This window comes from Amia ocellicauda, chromosome 11 (genome assembly GCF_036373705.1).
Source record: "Amia ocellicauda isolate fAmiCal2 chromosome 11, fAmiCal2.hap1, whole genome shotgun sequence".
Lineage (NCBI taxonomy): Eukaryota > Metazoa > Chordata > Actinopteri > Amiiformes > Amiidae > Amia > Amia ocellicauda.
The window spans coordinates 7,241,152-7,262,052 of record NC_089860.1 but is presented as its reverse complement, the minus strand read 5'-3'; the positions used below and the strand labels follow the sequence as shown (position 1 = coordinate 7,262,052).

Here is a 20,901-nt window from a genome sequence, read left to right as displayed (position 1 = left end):
AGTGACCTTTCCCAAGGACTGAGGTTGTTTGCAGTAGCTGAAGAAAATTGGAATAAAAAAAACCTCAACATTTTCTTTCCAAAATAAATATTAAAATATTAAAAAGCAATCTGTGTGTCACATCTGCATTACAGAGGGCACTGTTAGGTGCCATCTCCAAAAATGTGTTTACAGCTTACTATAAAATGGGTATTGCATTTTGTGACAAGGTATTGTTTTCAGATCATTTTCTTCTGGTTATTATTTTAATGTGGAAACATATGCGGAGTGGAAGATATAAACTACCAATTGTGTTAACATATAAACAAATAAATTCAGTATCTAGGTACTTGTTCATTGTGTGGTTTTTGTTCTACAGCAGTGAATATTTTTGTTTCAGTTTAGACAAAACTTTATATTAGATTGTACTTGGGGAAAAAAGATACAATTTACTTTGCAAACACATCTGATTCTGAAAATCATGCACTTAACATATGTTGCCATACTTTGTACTGTGATCAAAGTGATCACTGCAGATTGCAGATTTTTTCATCTCTTTGAATGTGGGATTGTTTTCTTGCACAAATGATCTGTACTGTGCATTGATCTCTGTTGTTGTAAAGGAGAAAAGAATAACTGTTTTTCACTCAGCCATGGACACAGAAACAATTATGCTTTCTACGAAAACTACAATTACTATCAAGGAGTAAACCATGAAATCCTAACACTTAGTTGACTTGATAACAATAATGACTCGAGTCGCCACAGTATAAATTATAATAATCTGAGCCACGACAATCATGTTAGTTATGGATTATGCAAAAATATGACTACAATATGACCGTATTCGTTTTTTGTTTTGCTTGTTTGTTTTGTTTATTTTCTTTTTACAGTGCTGAGTTTGAGTGAAATGAAAAATCTAATTATTATTATTATTATTATTATTATTATTTATTATTATTATTATTATTATTATTGATGGGTAAGATGTTAACGCTAAAGCAGCACTGAACGTAATGAGTCGAGTTGTCATGGGGAGGGCAAATGCAGTGCTTCTGTAGTTTTTCTGCTGTGTTTCCTCAATCCAGGAAGTTATGACACATCCTGAATCCCTGAAATAGCACACGTCAACTTTTGATATTAGCCATTATCGGGTGAGTTTTAAATTTGAAAGTGTTAAACATTGCTTATATAGAGAAAATATACCTTACATAATTATTATAAGCAAAACATAAAGACATATAAAACCATAAAACCATCATTTTAGGAACCGCACCAATTCCCCACTGAAATGCTGTTGGTAATATAAAGTGCAATGAATTGAAAAAGCAAATGGAAATTTCTTAATGGGGTAATGGAGGCTCATATTGTTCCATGCCTCTGGAGGCACTTCACAGATTCTGATTCATATTTATGTTTCGATTTGGTTGTAGGAAAATCAAGACCAACTACTTCATCGTGTCGCTGGCCTTTGCAGACCTGCTGGTCTCAGTACTGGTGATGCCCTTTGGTGCTATTGAGCTGATCCACCAGAACTGGAATTATGGAGAGACTTTCTGTCTGGTGAGGACCTCTCTGGATGTGCTCCTGACCACCGCCTCCATCCTGCATCTCTGCTGCATCTCTCTGGACAGGTCAGCGCACCCACATGCTCCCCAGCTCACACAAATGAAGATTAACATAGACGAGATAAACCTCAGAACCCAAGAGAGAGTTGCGAAATGAGCTCTTGTGTTTGTTTTATTTTTTAATAGCTAATCAAACCATGAACAGCAATTCCCTCCATGTGTTTATTTCTTTGCTGAGCATCAGGGAGTCTTGGCGGGGGGTGATCAATCTCATTCAGGATTTTGAATGGCTGAATGCTGTGACAATTGGACTGTTTCCCATGCCTGCTGGGCAGGGGATTTAATCTCACAACCTCTTACCTGTCAGTCAATCTAGCAACATTTCTGCCTAAGTAGGATCTATCCATTAGCGAGTTTTTACGTGGCATCTATATACACTGGTCATTCTGGACAGCAGGTGTCTGTAGTACAAAGCTTTCCAGCTATATTTTGATAATGTTGCCAATCTGAAATGTTTTTTAGACTCTGTTTAGAACCCTGCAAGAATTTTGGAGTAACTGATTTTAACTAAGCTGGCATATAAATTTAAGCTTGCACAATGTTTTCATCTGTTAGTTAGAGATGCACACTTCCAACAAATGCAAAAACAATATAACATTCCTTATATATGGCAATGCTAGATGCAGGTTAGAAATATTATTATTAATTGTTCTGACTTTGATGATGATCATGATTTATGCAGAATATAACCTTTACTATCAATGAATGATTAATTAGCATTTAGATGGAATGCAAAAGCAATACTTTATGTGCATTGCTTTTTCCTCCATAATCATAAATAGATACGACCTACTTTTATTCATATGGCTAGTAGAGTTTATGAATAAAAAACTAACAAAAATAAACAAGGCATTTATCCAAGGTTTTGGCATTACAAAATGTATTTAATAATTCAGAATTTTAAAACCAAATACCAGTGAAGTTCTTGTATACTTTTTTTTTTTTTTTTGTAAATAAAGGAGGTTTTTTGTAGACTCAGCCAAATTAACATAACATTTGCTTTGTCCACATTATTATCCTGTGTTGTTTACTTCACATTTTTATTTGTCAAAGCTTGCAAAAGCATGGGTTTGGGAGTTTGGAGTCTTTGAAGAAAATCTAAACCAATTCGAAGGTACACTGTAGCTTTTGATGAGACAATTAGTATGGAACAGCTATATGCACTGTGACCGAAGGAGTTGTTTTGGGAAATAATTGTTTAAGCTCATTATGCATAGCAATTAGAAAAATGGTGATTGCCATTCACACAAGGAGTGCATCACAGTTAATTTAATATCTCTTTCTTTGTCATAATTGCTGAGCATTACAGGGTCCTATCAGTCACATATAATCAGCTTCTGCAGTACAGTAAATGCCAGAGCCCTCATCCTTTGTTAATTCTTGTGCTTGGGTGTTGAAAGCTGAAGTGGATGAGTCTTTTCTTTCATTATTATATCAGACTGATGTGTGCTTCTTGATAAATATATACCACTCACATAGAACTTTACCGTATTAGTCCAATGCTTTATCCCCCCCAGGTGAACCCAGATGAAATGCATTTGTTTTTTAATTCTCCTGTCAGCTAAAATGATTCCTACTGAAAATGTGTGTGAAATGCCAAACCGAATCATTACAAATTCCAGCGTGTACCCCAATCAAAGAGGGTTCTGGCCCAGGATTTTGATAGCAGACAGCTATTTATTTGTGATATAATTGATGTGGCATATACAAGTCTCCAATGTCAAGAGAGAAAAGGTGGGTATTTTAGTGTTTTGTACTTCAAGTAGTGTAGATTTTAAAATAATCGTGGTTTGCTGGATGAAAGCCTTGGCTCCACAGGGATTACCAAGGACATGAGTTATACATTTGTGTACTAGTCCAAATTAATTGCCTCACATCACGTCATAGGAACTGACAACAACACAAGGGTAGAATCTTTTATTTCTTGTTCATAATTAAGCTTTCTTCTCTATTGTTAGATCTAGTATCAAGTCGAGCTGTGTTTTTTTGTTTTGGGGTTTTATATCCCAGCACAGTTCATATTAAACGCTGCTGTGATTTGAATGTGGTAGAAATGTGTAGCATTACAGTTACCTGAACAGTAGGTGCTAAGTAGGTCTTTAAAGGTTAAGAAGGTCATTAAGGGTGTTGTTTGCATTAAGATACCTAGCTTAAGCCCTGTTCACAAGGGTTGAAACCTCCAGGAATACTTGACTGCCATGCCCAGTGCATGCTGGCAGCTGCGTAGCAATCGACTGTTGTGTTGATATGATCCTTTTTAGTTTCTCACTAGTGAAAACATTGAGTGACGATATAAACAAACAAATTAATAATAAAGATAGTTAACTGACAACTGAAACATATGTGATTTTACTACTTATTTAATTATTTTTTCTTTCTGTCTTTGTTTATACCATTTTCTTATCACCAGGGGATTTGTTGATTTTTTCCAAGCATTGTCTTTGAATAAGATTTGTTTTATGTTTCCCTCACTGAAACTGGGCTATCAGCCAGTACACCTCCCCCCCAGCTTTATATGCATTTATTTTTTACAGTATTTGTATTACAGAGCATTAGGGCGGAGTTGCTGGCTACAGAATGAGATTTGCAGCAGATGTGCTTGGAGCATTGAGCTCGCTCACTTAGCTTTTTTAAGTCTCTTCTGTGCTGCCAGTTATGGATAGAGCCTTTTAACAGACTGCTCACTTCATGAGGTCAGAGGGACACATGTAAAGAGAGAGGTAGAGGGATACCAACTGGGCCCAAAATAAAATGGCTTGTCTTAGTACAGCTGACAGTACTGTGAATGCTTACTTGGATACAACAGCAGCTACTGTGTTTTCTTTTAGTGCCTAAAGTGTGTGTGCATATGAGAAAAGTGTATATTTTGCAGTTACAAAAACAGGTGGGAATCTAAAATGTGGAGAGGATGTGATAACTTTGTCTTATTGCTAAACTATAAAGTCGTTGTTTTATATTGATAGTTTCCGAAGGCAACCCCGGTTATCTGAAAAAGACAATACTAACCAAAGGGGGATGGGACATTGCCAGTTACCATGGGGAACTCAGGAACATATGTTCTAAGAAATCTGCCTATAAGCCACTGTGCACTGTCACTCAGACAGACCCTCCCCCTGCCTGCTTTAACTAGTACAGTGCGCTGCTTTTCAGTATCTTTTGCAGGAGCATGTGGGATCTTGCCGCCTTTGGATTGTATTATCTTTTTCAGGTGAGCAGGGTTGCATTCTCAGCCTATCATCATAAGTCAAGAATATTACCCAGGGGGATGGGATACTGTGTGCCCAAGTCGTCGCGAGGGAGGGCAGCAGCAAAGCATAAGGAAGCCAACTCTGAGGCAACAGCCTACATGGAGATGAGGCCTTGACCTAAACACAAGAAAACAAGAAAATTAAATGGCGGGGGGGGGTAGTAGGGAACCACCAGAGACCCGCATACCAAGAATCAATCAAACCAGGAGCAGGGGCCACAAGGCCAAGCTCTACTGGGAAGTGAAAACAACAGAAGCAGGGAATGGGAAGCATGGAATTACAGGTGCCTGCGCACCAGCAGTGAGACTAAATCAGTAGCAAGGGCTACAAGGCCATGCTCACCTGAAAACATGATAAGGAATAGGGGCCAAAGGCCACGCTCAACTGGAACAACATTCAGGCAAGGGAGGGAGCAATTCACAGGATGTGTAGACAGAGGCTGGCAGACAGGATAAATCAAGAACAGAAGTGGCAGCGCTGGAGAAGCAATGCCCAGACTGAAGCTGCATCCGCAGACTATAGACCATATGAAGAAATGGCTGGAGTCTGTTGACTCATGCTTGCTGGGTTAGAACCACGGCGCACAGCTTCACCTAAGGAAACCCCCGTTGATGTGAGGGTTAAACAGTACAGCAGTGACCAATAGATATGCCTATGCCAGAAGAATATATATTTTATGACATATAAGCATATTCTATAGTCTGTGTGTTAGTTATAATGCTAAAACATACAAGAACCACAATAATTATGGGATAAAGGTATATATCTTATATACTGTATTTACAGCTTTATAAATCTCAAATTAGAAGCAATACAAGGCCTGTAGTATCAAACTGCTGCACCAGAGGGTGCATCGTGTGCAGAGGTGCATGTGACCATGAACTATTCTAATAACCGTAGAGACTGCACTGTGTGGCACCAGGATGGTATTTGGCACTCCAACTACTGAAACACATCACCACAACGTCAGGTGCAGGCAGCGGGAGGTGTCTGCGCTGGTAGATCACAAAAAACAGAGTATCCAATGCAACCATCTGAATTTTACAGTACTGCCTTGGGTCTGTATTGGTTCGTTACCAGGGTGCACTGCGGTACACTGTTCTGCACTGAGTTGCACCAGGATGTACCATAAAATGTACTGTAAAAACTCTGGAATACAAGGTTTTTTTACAGCACTATACAGATACAGATATGTATATATACACGTGTAACAATAATACAAAATGAAAGCTAACAAACTGCACACCCCATGTAATGGAGGAATTAAATTAATAATACACAAGGTATTAAATATTTAGTCCAGTGCTTTGCCAGCTAATCGCAAGTAATCTTATTGTACTGAATTAATATTAATACAGTATTAAGACAGAAAAAGGCTTTTTGCTCACAGGTCAGATGGGAGTTCTTGGTGAACAGCACAAAGAGGCAGAATGGCTGTGCGCTGTACTGTGCAATGTCCCATTCCCCTTTGGGAAGTTTTCTCGACTTGAAAGATAACTAAGCTATTGTTTGTTCCGGTCAGGCAAAATGCCAATCACAAAACAGAGTGCACCTTTTCTGCTAGATGGACTTAATGCATTTAAGGGTCAAAGATTTTAGGGTGAAGACTATAATACTAGGTAGATGTACAGTGGGTTACTCATTCTATTGTGGCAGGTTTCCATAAACAGTTTTTTTTTTTTTTGGTCTTTTATTGAATTCTGTGCTTTTAATTTGCACTTTTTAACAGCGCCAAGCTTAATGGCTTGTTAGACAATTATTACAGTCATGCAGCCCTGTTTTCCTACCCTGGCTTTTACAAACCTATTCGCTGTTTGTGTGAAGCAAGGAGGGGAATACACGTTATGAAGGAAAATCACTTCCTGACAGTTATGTGACACACAACACTAAATTATTAGTTGTGGCACTTAATTTCAGCTCAGTTCAGAGCGGTCGCCAGCTGACTTCTCTCTGGACAACTCTGGCTTTCCATATTTCTGTCATTGCTTTCCAGCTTTAATGCAGGCTTAATTCCCTGGATGAATTGCTTTGGGAGAAGCAAAGCATAAATACTGCCTGGTGATTGAAGAGTCCTCTGCTTGAAGGTATAAATAAATTCAGTTGGAGTTCTGGCTTCACAGTGACCTGCCGATTACAATTTTAATCCTGTAGTGTTTAAAGAAATATTTAAATAAATGTGGTGAAGAAAAGGCAAAAATATTGCTTTTGAATATGCCTGTCTATAGTCTTCCAAGCAATTGCAGGGGGGTTGTACACTGTCAGACTTATTTCCAGAGCTGTTTTTTTTTTTTTTCTCACTTATCATCAATTTAGCACATCCATGCACTGCTGCTAAAAACGTTGATAATCATCCTTTGTGTGTGTTTCTCTGTTTTATGGATGGAATGTATCTTTTGTCCCACATGGTGAGCTTGAGATCTGTGTGTGTGTGTGTGTGTGTATTTGTGTGTTTGTGAGTTTGCTTTGCTTTGCTTTGCTTTCAGTGTTCTAATCTACATTCTTCTATTTCGAAGTTCTGCACTTAAAAATCAATCAATCAATCAATCAATCAATGCATAAAAATAAACTAAAAACAAAAACTTATCTGAAAAGAGGCAGTGAATCACCTCATTGAGGTTTCAGTGAGTTGTTGAATTAGTGTGTTGTATCAACTAACAATGCGAACCAATTCAGCTGGAGATTGGCAAGCAGCGGGAAATGGAAAATCAATTGTCCCCACTTAACCTCTCCCCTCTCATGGAGAATGACCTGTTGGGAGAGTCCTGAAGTGCTGTGTACAGCGGGCATGACTAGGAATACATCTCATACTTGAATGATAGTAGTGGAATTGACGTTTGTTTCCCTGTTGTGTTTTTCATTTGTGTGCCAGAGGATTCATTCATTGCGTGGGCTTCCTATAGACTGCTTTACTTTTACCTGAAGTCACAGCAAGAGAGATGATGACAATGGTGATGGTGAAGATTATTGTGATGATGATGAAGATATTTATGTGATTTAGAAGTAGAGGAGTTCTTGAGCGCCACTATTGATTTCTTCGTTTCTATAGTTTCAGCCTTTCAGCCGCTTGTTCTGTACCTGTCACTGTAAATAAAGAAAGGGCTTTATCAGGCCTCATGGTCACAATGCAAGCGCTGGATGGGTCCATGTCTTATCCGGTGTGGAATCAATGCCCAAATCCTGAGCTTTGGATTAGGGGCACTCCGTTATCTGAGATTTAAAGGTCATTCTGCACCTGAAACCGGCAGCTCTGCACATCTGATCGGCTGCAAGAGAAGCTGTGACTACATCTGAAAATGTCAAATCTTTGGAGCCAGATTGAGTTCTAAGATTAGGCTAAAATTGTACTTGCTGCCTCTCTAAGGTGCTTGTGCCCATGGCAGTTCTTTTCTGACTAATCATCATGTACTTAATTCCTTGAGAACATAACAAATGGTGAGAAGTAAAAGGGCAGTGTTGCTCATCTCGTTTGCTTGTGCTGAACTTCTCCATATTGCAGAATATGGAAACAAAACACAATTGGGGTGGCTTCCATACCCCCAGTTCTCCTACACCTTTTATAAATATCAGCCTTGTACACCATCAAGTCAACTGGGTTAAGTTGTTTTGTTACCACATGAGGAATTTGCAGGTGAAGCTCCCATTTACTTGAACCCCTGACGTGTTCCAGAGCCAACCCCTTCCACGCAGAAGCACAGAGAAATGTCAGCCCTGCTAACGTTTAAAGACCTGCTGTTAAGTTTTCCCAATAGAGGTTGGCAATGCTGTAAAACACGTGATCACCTATTGAATTTTCATTGTGGAAATGGGAAGTTAAAGGCTAGTCAGCTTCCTCTCTAAATCACACTAAGCTATTAATCAATAGGCACTAATTCACAAGCAGGATCTCAAATGTGTATCCTAGGATTCTAGTATCCTTGCTATTGTTCATGAAACGGTGATGTCAGAATTTCTACCTTGCTTTGTATCAACTGCGATTTCGATTTTTTTTTTTGTATAGGGTGTTGTAGATGAAAGGCATGTAAGTTGTTAATCAAACTGAAGTTTGGGTTGAGACTGGAAAAGTTCATGTGTCCTCCAGGAGCATTTGCAGTAGACGGGGCAGAGACTTGAGATTTGGAGCTGATGCTGTTCTTTTCAGATGGATGGTAGTCGGAAGCGAAAGAAGCACAGAGTCATTAAAAGCTGGAGGCCGTAGACCCACTTCACTTTGTGTAGCAGACAGTGAATGAATCGGAGTGAATGGGCCCAGAAATAGCCAGGACAACCTGCTAGAAAAACAGTAATGCATTTAACACGGACATCTAAATACAGCCACTCTGCTTTTCTGGCAGGACTACAGGAAGAAGAGCGAGAGAATGCACATTGTTAAAAGCCCCTGCTGGTTATTTATTTAGTACTGGTGGTTGCTATACAGCTCAGGTATTAGTGCATTCTTCAGGATCCAAAGTTTTTAAAGGATAGGCATAGACATTTCTTGTGATGTCAATGTAAGATTTTTAAACTAGGATTAGTAGTGGCTGGATTTAGTTTCTACAGCATTTAATAAATGACAGCTCTGCATTAGAGTGCATTTCATATCACTCTTTTCATGGCAACACGCCTTATTGCCTGTTTGGGGAAGAATGTGTTTGCAGTTCAAATGAATTACCTAGGTACTTATTCAGGTCACAATGAAAGGGTTAAACTGTATTCTGTTCAGTCTTGGTTCTGGCTCGGATCCCGTCTCTTAATTACTGTGAAAATTCAAGCCGCTTGAACTGAATTAAGAAAGATAGGGTGTAAACACTGGCAGTCAAAGGTCTACACGCTAATCTCCAATTGATGTGAATGTATGTGTGTCAAACTGATTGAAACACTACATTTGCGTAGGCAGTGCTGCTTTCCCATTGCAAACAGATTTGTCCTTTATTGCTGTCCTTACCGTGTAGTTCGGTCTAGGGTAAGAAAATGTGAAGCGAATCTCTGAACAGGAGGTGTGTTGATTAACAGGTACCTAAACAGCTGTGACCTGCAGGAAGCATTGGGCCCTGGGATCCCTCTGCACCATGCTTTGCCCTTGGTGTGCTACTGCAACAGATTTCTCTTTCTTACTATTTTAAATTATACAAAATATTGATACTAGAAACCAGGCACGGAAAACATATTGAAATACATTTGAAAATATAATCATTATAATCTGTTCATTTCTAGCTGTGTACATTTCATGCACACATTAAGTTATATGCAAGAAATATACTGTAATGCAGAAATATATTTTGACATAATTGTATATATATTCGTAGAACTTTTTTTTGTGTGCTTCAATTTCCAATTATTTTGCATGCATTTTTGTGTGTTTGTTGTGTACGCCTAAACAGACTTTAATTGGATGTTTATTTTAATTTGGGTTCCATTTGGTGTGTGTGGGAAAGCGATCCTGTCATTGGAAACACTGCCCTATTCTCGGTTTGAGTAGTGCTTTAGTCATAATTTTGTCCCGTATGTTGTGTCTATTTCTTTTTTAGCAGGTTTAAATGTCATGGAATTATTTTTGGCATGATTAACCTACAACATGTAGCATATGTAAATGCCCCCAGTTTCTAATCTAAGCTAAGCACACAGATCTTTTCATTAAAAGACATCTACATTCCAGTTCTGTGTGTCTGTGTTTCTTCATACCTATCTGTTTGACTTGCAATTGGGAATGGTATTCTCTCACTTACATTAGCAGGAGAACTCTGAGTGGTATTCAGAAGGCAATCCATTGAAATATATGAAGAAAACATTTAAAATCTTGATGAGGCTGGATCAGTATTTGGATGGGATGGATAGGAGACCTCTGAGGAAAGTCAGGTTGCTGAAAATGGTGTTGGGGGACCAGTAGGGTGCACTTTCCCTTTCCACCAGAATCCCAAAATGGCTTAGTACAGAAAATAAAGCACCCTGGGTTCTCTCCTAGTGAAAGACACTATATAATGCAGTTTATTATTATTATTGAACTTAATTTGGTCCGATTCTGAAGGGTAGAATGCAACAATGCTGCCTGAAACCAAACTTGTCTACTAATAAAAAGGCACATGTTATGGAGGGGGGAGAAAGAAAATGTCTTGATTGTAAAGCATGTCCAGTCTCCTTCAGCCTAATTTAAGTTGGTACGGTCTCTTGTGGTGTAGGATAATGGGGTTTCTCAAATGCTGAGCATTAAAATTACCCAGTAGAATGGCTCAACAGGTCAAGAGAGTGCAGGAAACATCTAGAAACTTCAATGGTTGAACCATCAGTGGACTCGAGTGATTTCACTGTGTTTCTGTTAGTATAATAGTCTGTCACATCTTCAGTGAGATTATACTCATATGTTTGCATAGGAGTGCATATACAAACATACACTAACACTGTCTATACACTAAGGGTGAAAATGTTGGAGGCAACCAATAATAAACAGTGAGAAAAGGAGAACAAAATATTTTTGTCTCTCCTTCCATCTGTTCCATGGATAACTAATATAGTTCTGTGCCTGAACAGATGCCTCTTATAAAATGTGCTGTAGACTGTGCTGAATGAGGTTATATATATGTAAATGTAAAATGGTAAAAAAAAAAAAAAAAAAAGGATTTTGTAATAAATATCTATGGCACCAAGGCAAAACTTTTTCCTTTTGAAATAGATAATATTTTAAACAATCAATCAAATCCACAGCCGGAATCATGTGTTGACTTTGATCTTCAATTAGACTTCTGGAAAATACCAAAGCAACTGTTTAAATGATTTGTTGAGAACCACACTCCTAACAACTTAGACTGATAATTTTGATAATGTCAATTGGACAGTAAATTAGGTCATACCTGATTAAAGCTTTTCCTTTCAAAACCTGACTGACAGCAGTGGAAATTATTAACAAGTTTGGGGATGTGTTCCGTGACCTTTTCTTGCATTTCTTCAGTTTTTGCACAGCTTTCTTTTTTTTTAATCTATGTGCAGAATTCCTCATCTTAAAATTATATATATTATTCTAATCATGTGTCTAAAATGTGTCCGATTTGGAGCAGTTAAAATAATTTGATTATTATCATTCCCAGCTAAAAAATATATATGCTTTAAATTGTTCAGTTTGTTCATAATTATGAACATAATGGATTAAATGAAAGCAGGAAACAATGTTAAACTCAACAGCAACATAACAGACCTTAGTCACTTTGGCAATTTCACCTTTAGGGTCAATGTATATATAAGCATTTCAGGATAATGGAAGCATAATTTAGAGAACTCGAAAAGGCAAAACACACCTAATAAACTGGACTGTGCAGCTCAGCAGGGCAGCAGGTCAGCGAGAGTGGCGTCAAATTGTCCATCCTATACTGATAGAGTGTCATCTTATCTCAATTATGGAGAAAACAAGGATGCTCAAATACAGCTACAGGGCCATTATATCCCATTAACAATGAACACAGTCATGTTCCGTATGAACTTTAAAATCACATTGAGTGCTGTGTTGAGTAATTTAGAAAATAAACATTTGTTTGGGGTATATTTTTAGAGAGAGAGGTGGATAGATGGATTGATAGATGGCTAGACAGGCTGCTATATTCTTAAATCATATCTGCTTAGATTACAAATGTAGATCGCTCTAATGTTCTTTGAACGCACTGTAATGAGTAGATACATTTTATGGTATTTTTTGGAATATCATAAAGTTAAGTTGTGTGTCTAGGCCACAAACTTCAAGGCATTTTATTTGACAGCTATTTGCGAGTGACATTTTCAAGCAATTTCACCAAGCTGCTCTAATAATGATTCATTCTTCATTGCTTGAACTTTGCGCAGGAGATGAAAATTGCAGCTATGAGACAGCCCACTCCAGGTGCTCGTGAAGTTACCAGAGTGTTGTTTTACTGTCATCCAGATTTGTATTGCTTTCTGCTTATTTTCCCTTTGTAAAGAAGGAGGTCGACTTTATTATGGCTTTGCATGTGAATTTCAATTTATGATAGAACTTCATAATGACAGATTGGGGGGGAAGGCAATGTTATTGCACTGCAGGTATTTGAAAAAAGTCCTTCTAGTGCTATATCACACAATTATGCTTAAAAAAAAAGTCATATGCTAATAATAATAATAATAATAATAAATGCATTTTGGCACAACACAGTTTTTGAAAGACAAATCTGTCTGAACCAACTGTTCCACAACTTAACCTAACTCTATTGAATAGCAGACACAAATGATGCTGTTCAGTTGCATTTATGTTTGTTTGTTTGTTTGTTTGTTAGTTTGTTTGCCTTTAAATGAATGTTTAACAATAATAGCTCTTGTTAGCAGTGAGTGCTGGCTGTTGACTCACGGGAACATTACTTTGTGCATTCCTGTCTGGTTGCCATGGTCATGTTGCCATGGCGATGTTTCACTTAAGTCCGCAGTAATCTGCGTAGTTTGAGGCAGGTGCTTTCAGACACAGTTTGCGGGGTTTGAGGCGTGTTGGAGAAGGGCATGCATGGAGAACAGTGCGGATCCGTCGAGGTGGGAAGGTCAGTGCTGCTGAGTGTCTGATTCGATAAAAACTCAGCCAAGACATCATTTCTCAACCACCACCATTGCACACACAAGTTGACAACTGTCAGTTTGCCAGGTCCGAATCAACCTGCTGCAACACTGCCATATAGTGGATAAAGGCATCCAACTTCAAAATGTCTTGTGGAGACGTGGTTTCTCTTCCTTTCTTTGTGACATTTCCATCTGTGGTGTTAGTTTTACACCATCTTTGGCAAAAACAAGACCCCAGCAGCTATCCAGGCCACCCTTGGATGAAGACACTTAAATTAACCGTTAAAAAGTGTATACACTGTGGAAGATACATTTTTTTCATTGGATTTTTGGAATACTATGCATTAGATGACATTCCCTTCTCTGGGTGCGAGTGCGTGTGTACGTGTGTCCATGCATTCAGTGAAAAAAAGGAGAAGGCAGGGACACGTGATATTTATTCATCTGCAGCTCAGAAGGTTGACCTCGGGAGCCAGGTTGCTCACAGAGCAAGGGCTGAGAATGCAAATTGGAAAGGTGAGGGAAACATTGTGTCGACAGAAGTCACGCAGAGCACAGAGGACTCTCCTGCTCCTTCTCGCAGCGAAAGCCTCCCTGATACTGTCTAAGACTGAAGCAGGAGAGGAGGGGGGTGGCAGCATCTGGGGATCAAGATAAACTGCACAACATTAATAAGCAGCTGTTGTTTGTGTGCTTTGTTTGTCTGATGTTAGTGATACCAGCAAAACGGGGACATAAAAACAGAATGTGGTGTAAAATACAGCTTCTATTGCTGAGGACTTGGGCTAAATATTCATGGAAAAAAAGTGTGCGGGCACTTTCTCATCAGGGGTCCTGGTTAATAAGCCTCTGCAGACATCAATGAGAGATGAAGCAGAGAGAGGGGGCAGGGAAGAAGTGGCTAAATACAGAAAGGGCTAGAACGTCATGAACACATGGCAGTCTCACACTGATATTGTAGCCCGAAGGAATTTGTGTCTGATGTATATATTTGGACCCCTGCTGCACTAGAGTGACAACAGTGAAATTAGCAGATTTTCCAAACACTAAACCAGATATACCTGTAGAGTCTTCTCATATCATACCATTTTTACAGTTTTTACCTGACAGGGCCATAGCTCATATATATATTGGAGTTGACTCATATTCCCACACTACTTTAGCACTCAATTATAAGTATCCCACATCTACATGACTGTCTTCATCAAACTCACTATGATACACAGGTTCAAGCAGACACATATGGATGTGTTTGTGTCTGCTCTGTTTTGTGGTTTCTTAAATATCGCCCCCCCCACCTCTGTTGAGGCTGTTTCTTCTTGCTGCCACCACACTGATAGAAAATGTTGTTGAAAGTAAATAAATGCTTCACCTAAATCCTAAAACTTTACACATCTTTCAGAATTCTCTGAATTAAATTGCACCGAACAATTGTTTTGGTCTTTTTTTTGTGGAAACAATTACCAAGAATGCAACCCAGAATTTCTCCCCCTTCCTTCACTCCCCTGTTGAGGCTCTCTGTTTGCTGTCCCCAGGTACTACGCTATTTGTTGCCAGCCCCTGGTCTACAGGAATAAAATGACACCTTTGAGGGTGGCTCTCATGCTGGGGGGATGCTGGGTGATCCCAACCTTCATTTCCTTCCTACCCATAATGCAAGGCTGGAACAGCATCGGAATAAAAGATGTGGTGAGTAGAAGCTTGTAACAACTTTCCAAATGTTTCTATCACCTGCTTTGTTTGCCAGCCTTTTAAAATTTTAAAAGAAAAACAAAACAAAGGCAGTAGTAGACTCTTATCAACAGATCCATGGCTTTCAGAAAAGTATTGTCAAAGAGGGACACAGATTCTGAGTTTTTTTTTTATCAAATAAAATCAAATACAAGTGCATTATTTGTCTTTATTGAAAATCCCAAATAGGTTTGTTTCCTCATGCTGACAGTTTACAAAACCAGAGCAACAACCAGTGCCAAATAAAATACGTTGGTATGGCTTTCTTTTTGTATTTAGAAGTCCTTACAACCAAATACACAAGATATGCATCATTTAAATAGTTTTGATATAATCTAAGAATTCAAGCTTAATATTATCATTATTTCAAATCTCATGAAATCTCTATCTACACCAACCTTTTTTTACTTCAGTTGAATCTTTTGGGCTAACAATCAAATCCAGTAAATGCTTTACAAAATAGCAGTGTCTTGTTTAAATGCAAAACAAAACACAAAGTTCTCTGGAAAATTAAACCTAGCATTTGAAAGCATGTATGCCAATGTTTTGCTTTTGGAAAGAATTATGCAACATACGCAAGCTGTTGACTAACAGTTGGTAAAAATCTGTTAATACCAAATTACTAATCAATATTAAAATGTCAGACATCAGATATTTGTTTAACAGTCAAATTAACAGAATTCAGTATAAACAATATTAACAAAAATCACTTTTTTTTATTGTGTAATTTAATGCAGTGCTTCATTGTGTTCTCAAGCTCTGTTTTTAGTCATTATAACTAGAAGACACAATGTTTAGATGTCCCACAGTAGTCCTTTTATTGACTGTGTTCAGAACAGTGAAAGTAATATAAGGGAAGGAGAAACAACAGAGAACAAGTCTGTTTATAAAACATCTGAACAACATTAACATTTTAGTGTGTTTTTAGAAATCAAGTGAAACCCAAAATATCAGGTGCACTGGGATAGTTCTCAAGAAAATGCACAAGTTTAATACAAATTAAAGTAATAAAATCATAGCCATTTCAACATCTGCATACAGTGAGGGAAAAAAGTATTTGATCCCCTGCTGATTTTGTACGTTTGCCCACTGACAAAGAAATGATCAGTCTATAATTTTAATGGTAGGTGTATTTTAACAGTGAGAGACAGAATAACAACAAAAAAATCCAGAAAAACACATTTCAAAAAAGTTATAAATTGATTTGCATGTTAATGAGGGAAATAAGTATTTTATCCCCTATCAATCAGCAAGAAACACAAAATAATTGTCAGTCCCCCTCGGTCTGGGGCTCCATGCAAGATCTCACCTCGTGTATTTGACCCCTTCGACTTAGTACTTGGTGGCAAAACCCTTGTTGGCAATCACAGAGGTCAGACGTTTCTTGTAGTTGGCCACCAGGTTTGCACACATCTCAGGAGTGATTTTGTCCCACTCCTCTTTGCAGATCCTCTCCAAGTCATTAAGGTTTCGAGGCTGACGTTTGGCAAACTCGAACCTTCAACTCCCTCCACAGATTTTCTATGGGATTAAGGTCTGGAGACTGGCTAGGCCACTCCAGGACCTTAATGTGCTTCTTCTTGAGCCACTCCTTTGTTGCCTTGGCTGTGTGTTTTGGGTCATTGTCATGCTGGAATACCCATCCACGACCCATTTTCAATGCCCTGGCTGCGGGAAGGAGGTTCTCACCCAAGATTTGACGGTACATGGCCCCGTCCATCGTCCCTTTGATGCGGTGCAGTTGTCCTGTCCCCTTAGCAGAAAAACACCCCCAAAGCATAATGTTTCCACCTCCATGTTTGACGGTGGGGATGGTGTTCTTGGGGTCATAGGCAGCATTCCTCCTCCTCCAAACATGGTGAGTTGAGTTGATGCCAAAGAGCTCGATTTTGGTCTCATCTGACCACAACACTTTCACCCAGTTCTCCTCTGAATCATTCAGATGTTCATTGGCAAACAGATTCAGATGGGCCTGTACATGTGCTTTCTTGAGCAGGGGGACCTTGCGGGTGCTGCAGGATTTCAGTCCTTTACGGCGTAGTGTGTTACCAATTGTTTTCTTGGTGACTATGGTCCCAGCTGCCTTGAGATCATTAACAAGATCCTCCCGTGTAGTTCTGGGCTGATTCCTCACCGTTCTCATGATCATTGAAACTCCACGAGGTGAGATCTTGCATGGAGCCCCAGACCGAGGGGGACTGACAGTTATTTTGTGTTTCTTCAATTTGCGAATAATCGCACCAACTGTTGTCACCTTCTTACCAAGCTGCTTGGCGATGGTCTTGTAGCCCATTCCAGCCTTGTGTAGGTCTACAATCTTGTCCCTGACATCCTTGGACAGCTCTTTGGTCTTGGCCATGGTGGAGAGTTTGGAATCTGATTGATTGATTGCTTCTGTGGACAGGTGTCTTTTATACAGGTAACGAACTGAAATTAGGAGCACTCCCTTTAAGAGAGTGCTCCTAATCTCAGCTCGTTACCTGTATAAAAGACACCTGGGAGCCAGAAATCTTGCTGATTGATAGGGGATCAAATACTTATTTCCCTCATTAACATGCAAATCAATTTATAACTTTTTTGAAATTGATTTTTTTGTTGTTATTCTGTCTCTCACTGTTAAAATACACCTACCATTAAAATTATGGACTGATAATTTCTTTGTCAGTGGGCAAACGTACAAAATCAGCAGGGGATCAAATACTTTTTTCCCTCACTGTATGTGTAACCACACAATGTAAATAAATACACTTTGAACAACATATACTGTATATAATTATTATTTATTTTTACTTCAGCACAGCAACACAGCATGTTTTATTGTTAAAGATGGATAGAACATATATATTTCCCTGTACTTTTTGGAGTCTCTGAATTTAATCCTCACAGGTACTGTGTTTTTCACAGTCCACCTTTCTGTAAAGGGCACAGCTGTGCAAATTGTGCCTTTTATTGCACTTGGCAAACTGGTATCGCATCTCTTGGGCCATCAGTTGCCAGCTTCAGCTATGCGTACTCGTGTTGTGTCCAGTCAGTACCCCCAGTCTCCCTTAGCAGCTGGCACTGAGGCAGGTAAATGCCCAGAAAATTGCCCTCTTCTGCATTCCAGTGTGAGACAAGTTCATCTCTTTTATATCATTATTATTATTATTATTATTATTATTATTATTATTATTATTATTATTATTATTATTATTAATATGTACTTTCAGTGCTGCTGGGCCCTTCCATGCCAATCCACTCTTCACCAGAGTCACTTCCACATCTTTCCACTACAACACCTTGTCCATCTGCAGATTTACTAAAGATAAAGTTTGTAATGATTTCAAACTCTGCTCGGCATTTTCATGTTTGATATTATACAAATACATACCTATAAGACTAAAATCTACTAAAGCTCTCCTCTTATGTGTCAATGTAGTAGACCTTAGGGTTACCGCTGATCTTTATAATACAGGAGTCTTAGCAGGTCACAGATGATCACACACTTGTTAGGCAGTGGACGCCTGCATTTCAGAAGGCGGACTGAATTATAATAGACAGAGCTAAACAAAACACAGTGTAGACAAATACCAACGCAAAATAACCAAGTAGAATACAGTTCTGTATAATCAAACCACTTTTTTTAATATACGTATGTGCATGTGTGTGTCAATTCGCCAATCAGTTAGGCAATTAGATTTTTTTCAATCTGTTCTGTATTGTCTTTTCAATACAACAAATTAGAACTGGAAGAAAGTAATTGGAATACTACAATGTGTGATGACTTTTCAATGTTTTAATGTTGCATTCTATGGCTAAAGAATACATTTGCTAAAAATAGTACAATAGAAATCTGCAAAGAATACATTTGGAAGCCTTGTGGCATATTTAGGTCTAGATCAAATCAAAACGTTGACCTACCCGGGAATTTGCAAAGTATAAACCTATATCCTATCACGTTTTACTTTGTCAGAACCCACTTTCTACTACTTATAACTCAAAACATGATATGGTACAAGTTGTTATTTATGTTTCTGGGTAGGTCAAAGTTTTGATTTGGTCTAGACCTAAATGAGACCCTATTCCATCTCCTCAATAACTGTAGTATCCATTCACTGTTATTTGCTTTAGCTTGTACTTTTCTTTCCTTTTCTGTATAACAATAACTTTCCACAATTTCTGCAAATTTCATAGCATGTATGGGTCCACTTAGAGAATTACTTCAGGCATGCATAAATAATTAATTTGAGCTTAGCCTCCTGTATTTCCCATTTCTGATGTGATGACTTGGTGATGTAGCAAGTCAAGTATTTTACAGCAGGAACTTAATTATGTAAATGAGGCTTTCTGTTTTTTCCTGAAAGTAAACAAGGTGTCTGATAATGAGAAAGAGAGAGGGGATGAATTCTCCTAATACTGACTCAGAGGAACTAATTAGTTTTGTAAGTGTGAGCGTGCTTTTAGCATTACAGAAAGAGTGTTATCCTCACGCAGCAGGTTTTGACAAGCAGAGAACAGGATGAGGGTTTTCTTTCGTGCACTTTTCAACAGCAGAGGACACGAGTTAACTGCAGATTCAACCTGAAGAAAATAAAGAAGAAGCTCCAAACAGATTAATCTGGGAATTAAAAATGCCTCCGTTAATGTAAATATGATCCCTTGTATTTGTCCATGGCAGACACTTGGTAACAAACTTGACACCCCCAGACATTTGAAATAATAATTTCAAAATTTCCAGGAATCACACAGAATTAGAGTGCCATTTAAAACATGCTTGAAGTCCTGTTTGCACATTCTTGTCTTGATTCAGATCATTATTTTTTACTTGTCCACCACTTCTGTTTATCTTGTGAATATTTTGAGAAAAGAGTAAATAATGAAGCTTAATGAGTTGGCAGATTTATATCAAGATAAAAATAAAGTGAGTTTGTTTCTCACAACAGATAACCTTTAATTTCACAGGCTGATCAGGGGTCTCTTTTGGCTCCTCTTTTAATTACAGCTCACAGAAAATCATGAACTGACAGTGGCACAGCCAGGTGCTTTTTGTTTTTTTTCATTCTTAAATTTCTTAAAGGAATCTTTTGTTCATCAGAGAATTAAACTCTAGGCTGCAGCAGTAGGTACCCTGAACCGCTTCATGAACATATTATTGAATTACTTTAAATAACTGTAAAAAGAGTGTCTAACACATCCATTCATTAGTTTATAATCTAGGAACCCAATCTCCTATTTTTTAGGTAGTCACAAATTGGTACAATTTCCATTAGTGTAGTGTAGTGCAGTTTAGGTCGTGATGAATCTGTACTACTCCCACTGACAAGCAGACTCATTCAGACACTTGTTGAAGGGTCACAGAAAATCAGTTCCAGCACCATGATTGGGATTGCTTGTTGCAGACATCTATTTTTCTATTTCTCATCTTATTACACAATGACCGCATGTATTATGCACTTCTCAAAGACTGCATCCAGAAGCAGTTAAATTACTCCACTTACTTTACTAGATTATGTAAAGTTGAATGCAGAGTTTTGCTGTGAACCTTTAAATATGTGGTCTTTCTGTCTGCCTCAAGTTATCGACAAATGATTCCTGACAAAGAAAATATTTCAAGGACATATTTGTATTTATGGATTTCTTGATTTATTACTGGCCTTTTGAATTGCATGTATTTTGGTTCCATCATTAGAATAGCAAATGGACTGTCGCTTGCTATCGTACCAGTGGGTTAATTTGGCCTACTTCATATGAGATCCACCCAGCAAATGTGTAGGTTGAAGCTCTGCCCTGACCTTTGAATTGACTTCTCCAATTTGAAA

The 20,901-nt window shown here is 38.4% G+C and overlaps 1 protein-coding gene across 1 annotated transcript in view; it reads left to right on the top strand.

The window, feature by feature from the left end:
* Positions 1-20,901, top strand: part of htr4 (5-hydroxytryptamine receptor 4) — a 143,011-nt gene that overhangs the window by 57,246 nt on the left and 64,864 nt on the right. The window contains exons 4-5 of the mRNA XM_066716490.1: positions 1,413-1,613; positions 14,908-15,061. Coding sequence (XP_066572587.1) covers positions 1,413-1,613; positions 14,908-15,061 — 355 coding nt within the window. The remainder of the gene's footprint in view (positions 1-1,412; positions 1,614-14,907; positions 15,062-20,901) is intronic.